Raw genomic sequence first — 6,358 nt, forward strand, 5'->3', positions numbered from 1 at the left:
TCGAATATAAAATCATAAAGTCGTATTCGATTCGAAATTCGATTTCTAAAATCGAATTCGAATGATTAAAAATCGAATTCGAACTTTCAAATTCGAATGCGAGTCGAATCGAATTTCGAGTTATTCGAGTCTGATTCAAATACTGAACACCCCTATGTACACCCTTTTACCATCATGTCTAAAAATAACTTAGGAAAGAATAAAGGAAAACGGGAATAGTTTCCTCTTTTTTTAGCATGTTCACCCTTTGTTCCTTCTTTTTTTTTTCCTTTTTCCCTAAATACACCCCGACTCCTCAAGTGAGGGGGGTTGTGAATTAGGATTTGAGGTTTATTTGGGAAAAAAACGACAAAACTAATTGTCACATGAGGGGCACGCGAATGGGTTAACAACAAGACTTAACGAGGTTAATAAATTCGGTTTTAATTGCAACTGAAATGAAACTACAAGGACGAAAATTGCAAACTTGAAACTATTGGACTAAAACCGCATATTTGGACAGACCACAAGAACGAAACCGTAGTTAACTGAAATAAGTATTATAATAAAGAAATGGTGAAAAGACATGTTCATCCCTGACTTAATGATTAAATTTAAGGGGATTAGTGATTTGGATGTAATTGGCAAGAACTGGGAAACGTGAAGGGTCTATATGCAAAATATAAACTTTTTGGGCTAAAATCGCATTATTTGCCATACCACAAGGACGAAAATGGCACTTTACTCATTTTTCTTTATTATAATACTTATTTAAGTGAACTGCGGTTTTCGTCTTTATGGTTTGTCCAAATCTGCGGTTTTAGTCCAATAGTTACAAGTTTGTAATTTCGTAATTGTAGTTTCATTTCAGTTGCAACTAAACCTGAATTTATTAACATCGTTAAGTCAGATCGTTAACCCATTTGCGTGCCTCTCACGTGACGACCAATTTTGTCGTTTTTCTCCCCAAATAAACCTCAGTCCTAATGCGCAAGCCCCTTCATGTGAAGGGCTAGGTGTATTTGAGGAAAAAGAAAAAAAATGAACAAAACCGCCCCTCACGTGAAGGGCATACTGATGGGTTTAACGACCAGACTTAACGAGATTAGGGAATTCGAGTTTAATTGCAAGTGAAATTAAACCATATGGAAGAAAATTGCAAATTTGAAACTACTTAACTAAAACTGCATATTTGGACAAATCTGATGGACGAAAATCGAAGTTCACTGAAATAAGTATAAAATAAAGAAATAGTGAAAATACATGTCTACCCCTGACTTAACGATAAAATTTAACGAGGTTAGTGATTTGGATGTAATTGGCAAGAACTATGAAACGTGAAGGGTCTATATGCAAAAAATAATTTTTTTGGACTAATTTCGCATTTGCCAAATCATAAGGACGGAAATGACAATTTACTCATCATACTAATATGTTAAAGTTTAGATGATTATTCTTTTGAACGACCAACAAACTATAAATTTTCTAAGTATTTCGTACATGGTGCCCAAATGGCAAAATGCCACCACCACCTGCCCCAGCCCAGTCGTACGTAGTCCTTAAGCGCCTCAAAGTTATCTCCAGTTTCAGAAATAACCCACTCGCCCAAAGGCTCGCTCGTGGTAAACCCCAGGACGCCTGTAGGATCAAACGGGAGATCACAAATATTCTTTCTTCATTGAGCCACCCATGCCTCCCGCAAAGTGTTGTCTGTGGATAGAGGTGCAAAAAAACCGGTTTGAGACCGGTTCATGAGCCGACCCAAACAGCCGGTTTTGATACCGGTTCCCCTTTTGAATAACCAAACTGATTTTAAAACCGAACCAAACCGACCTGGACCAAATTAGACTCTTTTGCTTCTAAACCGGTTTGGTTTAGGAAAAAAACCGTTTTTTTATACAAATGGGGATTACACGAGTCTTCATTCCTATCACTATACCACATTCGAAATGGTGTTAAAATCCAAAAACATTTTGTAAAAATATCATTTTATTTTGCTTTTTAACACAATTTGTTTCCCCCTCTTTCAAACCGAGGAAGAATTAGGGCAAAGCAAAAGACATTTTGAACAAACGTGCCAAAATCAGAAGCAGCCGCCACAAGTGATTTCTGGTAAGTCAATATGTTTTTCTTGGTGTTAATTGTTAAAGATTTGATCTCCACTAGCTTATGATTACTTACTACAAGTGTTGTACATCTTTTAATAATTACATCTAATTGCTTGCTTTGACGTTCTCAGTCAAAATCCAAATGTCAGACCACATACCGTTTGAAATCCAAGTGGAAATCATCAAAAGGCTTCCTGTCAGTTCATTGATTCGGTCCCGGTCCGTCTCGAAGACATGGAAGTCTTTGATAGATAGCTCTCAGTTTGTTACTAGCTATAGCTCCCAACAGAAACATATATTTGTAATGTATGAAACAAATCAAGATGGTTATAAATCAAGATATGTGTCAGTTGTTGATGATCATACTTTCCCCATAAACAAAGTTTCCCCTCCCCCTTGCTTTTTGGTTGACCAACAAGAACATTATTTCATAATCGGGTCTTGTCACGGATTGTTATGTTTCTACACTGATACTGTAGGTGGGGGCAGGGCTGTTGTTTGGAACCCGTCAATTAGGAGAGCTTATGACGTTGTCGTGCCTAATATGGGATTGGCAGATGGGACGAAGATATATGGTACCGTTTTAGGCTCTGGGGTTTGTCCGGTTACTAAGGACCCTAAGATTGTCAAGATCAACTTTGTTGATCTTTACACTGAAGAAGTGGAAAGTATAAGCAGCATCCCTTTTCAAGTTGAGGTTTTTACGTTAAGCACGGGGGCGTGGAGAAGTCTATCTGGCAATCTCCCTCGTAAACCCATATACTTCAATAAACAGGATCATAATATTTGTACGGTAGCCATAGATGGGTTTATCTACTGGCTTGCGTTTGATCGGATTAGCGTGGATGATGAGCTTCTTGATCTGATAGTTTCATTTGATATAACAAGAGAAGAATTTGGAGAAATTAACCTCCCAGATAGGTTAACCCGATCTCAAAACTTTCTTTACATGTCTAACTTAAGAGAGTCTCTGGTTGTTCTAGAACATGTTTATGGGCCGCATAACATGGTGTACAATTTATGGATGATGGAGGGTGGTCTATTTACACAGCTATACACATTTAATGTCAACACACCTTGTCGAAAGTCAGTAATGGGATTTAGGAGCGACGACCCCATAATTCTAGTAGACGGTGCTCGTGAGGAACTTGTTGTTTACAAGCCGCAATCAAGTCACATGGACAAGCTTGAATTTGATGGAGCGGCACGTTTTTATTCTGTGCACCCTTACACAGAATCATTATTTCTTCTTGATCAGAATTCTGTTTCGATTTGATTTTGTAAAGGTTGCTACCCGCATAATCTTTTATGTGTCGTCTTCCCTTTTTGAACAATATTGCATTTATATGCTTCATTTTGTGTATACTTTGATGTCTTGCTGTTTATTTTATATTTTCAAACCTACTGCCCCGTGCTTTGTGTTTAAATTTTGGTCATTGAACACGAGTCATAAAATTCTTCATGATCTGCTTTGGTGGCCCTCATGTTTTCGGGTGGGGATGATTTCAGTTGTACCAAATTATTACAAAATGTCGTGAATCATAACAGAGGCAGAACAATATTGAGTACAGGTTTACATGAAAGATTAAAAACAATGAATTGAAGTTTGAAACACAAGCAAGCCTTCATTATTACAACTAAAAGGCACAAAAGAACCCATAAGCAATCAATACGGATTCATAAAACATGAACTTGATTCCACATTGCAGGCAGAAAAATTGAAAGATTGTCAATTTTCACCATTTGAAAGTTGAAACAAAACCGAAACTGATTGATGAACTTATATTGAGCACCAATTTGTTCGAATTCGACACTTTGTACACAATCCGATTATTAACATCAAAATAATATATTTGAAGCCTTGTTTACGACTTAAAAATGAACAATCGGAGAACCAAAGATATAATCAATAGCTAGTAAGGATGAAATTTGCAACTAAAGTTAGTAAAGCCTTTTATACTTTTATCTATATATTATATTATATATTATATTATATTACTTATAATAATACAGATAGGAAGGACAGTTTGGTCCTTTACTAGGACGCCGCTATATGTTATTTTTTGTCTTCACCACTGGCGCCCTTCAAGCTTCAATCTCTCAAGTTATCATTTATATAACCAAATTAGTTACTCCGTTATATAGTTACTTTCTTCAAAACCGATATTTGCTCCTAGTTGTATGTGAATAACAAAATTCGGTGTCTTTTATTCTTAGTATTTTTGTTACCAGTTAATTTGTTTAATCTTACCGGTTCATAAAATATGTTCCCGGTTTTGATTAAATGGAAACTAGGTTATGTACTCATGTATTACACATGTTGAACAATATACATTTTGTAATTCTTAAATGTATAAAAAAATAATAAATAAAACTGCATAGTACATTAAATAAGTTCAAAGCAAAGTTATGGTATTACAAGGTGTTTGGATGAATCGGCGTTTGCCAGGTGAAAATGAAAACCAAAATGAGGGCAACGATGAATACGCAGACGAGATCGATGATGAAGACGACGACGAGGGTGACGATGGAGACGAGTAAGTTTTGTTTTTATTTTAATGTTATATTTATTTGATAAAATATTATTATTATTTGTTTACTTATAATAAAAAATAAAAAAAACAAAAAAGTGTAAAGGTGACTGGGCGCCACATGACGTAAAATGTCCAATGATGGAGAGTTATGACTATACACTCTTTTTGCAAAATTGAAAAGCTGACCAGACGCCACATGACGTAAAATACCCACATGTGAAGAGCCATGACTACACATAATCTTAGTAACAAAGTTATCACATTTTTACTTTGATACATTGTTCCAAATGCTCTTTTGTAATTGACCAATCCTCATTGCTTTTCTTTTTTTTTTTTCAAAACAATCTATGATACACAATAAGAAAAAACATATAAGAAACTTACCTTTCCCTACCCCACGTAAAGAGAAGTCATATTAGTACTTCGAGTGGTATTACATTATCTATAATAACAATCTAATAATTTTTCGCATTTAATGTGGATTTTACTTACCAACCACAATTTACATATAAAGAAAATAACTATCGATGCATTAATCTAGCCTAATAAAAATATAAAGTTTTCATGCCTCTAAACATCGCTACCATAATTATTGCACTCAAACTTCCATTTTGTTCGGCTATTACACAGTGAAAGAACAAAACCTAAAATAACACAGAGGTAGTGTTGGAAACTTTGGACTAATAATATTAATTATTATATCAATTAATAACGAGTTCAAGAGTAGAAATAAATGTGATATCGATGCTCTAAAATATGTTGTTAAAAAACTTGAACTTTGGTGAAATAGAAATGGGTTTGTCCCACATTGATAGAAGGAAAAACTAAGAAGTAGTTTATAAGGAGGAGAGCTCACAATGTTATATTTTGGTTTAACAAGACACAATTAGTGGCACTAGCAAGGGTGCGGAGCACCCGGCGCACACGCGCACGGGCGATGAGCGCACTTTGGAGGAATAAGCTGGCCTGGTTCGGGACATGTGTAATGATTTGAGCGGATGCATGCCAGTGGTCGCCAAGTGTCGCGTCCAGGTAGTGAGTCACCAGCCACATGTCGCAACCTCCTTGTAGTCTCGCCAAGTGTTGAAAGAGTGACGCAGATTATGACAAGTGTCATGGTGACTCATGACATGTGCCTGCTATAAATAGCAGGTTTGGGCAACACTTGAAATACACACCAAAAATGCAATACCTGCTATAAATAGATAGTTCAGTTCGTTTAAGCCACAAGTTTGGTATTGTTTCGTTTAAAGTCTCGTATACTCTAGTACATGTATAGTTCGGGTGCTAGGTTAATCCCGGCAGTACACACTGTTGCGGCTGTTGTACCTTGGAAGACAGATGGGTTCACCTGAGTGGCCCGAAATCTGTTTTAAGGGACCTCTGTTAAACAGAAATCCCCAGCCATCACCCGTTTTTGTTGCTTTCGTTTATTTCTGTACTTCTGTTTCCTTATTCTATTATGTAATTTTATTTTATAAAGTTGTTTTGGCACTTGTATTGTAATCAATATATTAATATGAAATTTAAATTTTATTGTTATACTTTAATATTGCGAACAACGGTTTTACAGGTAGTTCTATATTGATTATCTTACCCACGGAGATTAAATATAATTACCAGAGGGTTTTTAATATATTTCTACAACACCATTTTATATCTTCCACTTCTTTACTCACCCCCCCCCCCCCCTTTTTATCAAAACATGAAATTGCCTTAATGCCCTTATGTAGGGAT

The 6,358-nt window shown here is 35.9% G+C and overlaps 1 protein-coding gene across 1 annotated transcript; it reads left to right on the forward strand.

Moving 5' to 3' along the window:
* The first annotated feature begins 2,229 nt into the window (after nt 1-2,229).
* On the forward strand, nt 2,230-3,363 carry LOC143605662 (putative F-box protein At3g16210). Its single transcript, XM_077081692.1, has one exon. The coding sequence runs from the start codon at nt 2,230-2,232 to the stop codon at nt 3,361-3,363; it is 1,134 nt and encodes a 377-aa protein (XP_076937807.1).
* The last annotated feature ends 2,995 nt before the right edge of the window (nt 3,364-6,358 follow it).

This window comes from Bidens hawaiensis, unplaced genomic scaffold (assembly GCF_021521415.1).
Source record: "Bidens hawaiensis isolate Kalapana, Puna unplaced genomic scaffold, B.hawaiensis_p1.1 tig00070694_1, whole genome shotgun sequence".
NCBI lineage: Eukaryota > Viridiplantae > Streptophyta > Magnoliopsida > Asterales > Asteraceae > Bidens > Bidens hawaiensis.

Coding starts and splice junctions, on each gene's coding strand:
- LOC143605662 (XM_077081692.1), top strand. CDS start 2,230: ATGTCAGACCACATACCGTTTGAAATCCAAGTGGAAATCATCAAAAGG.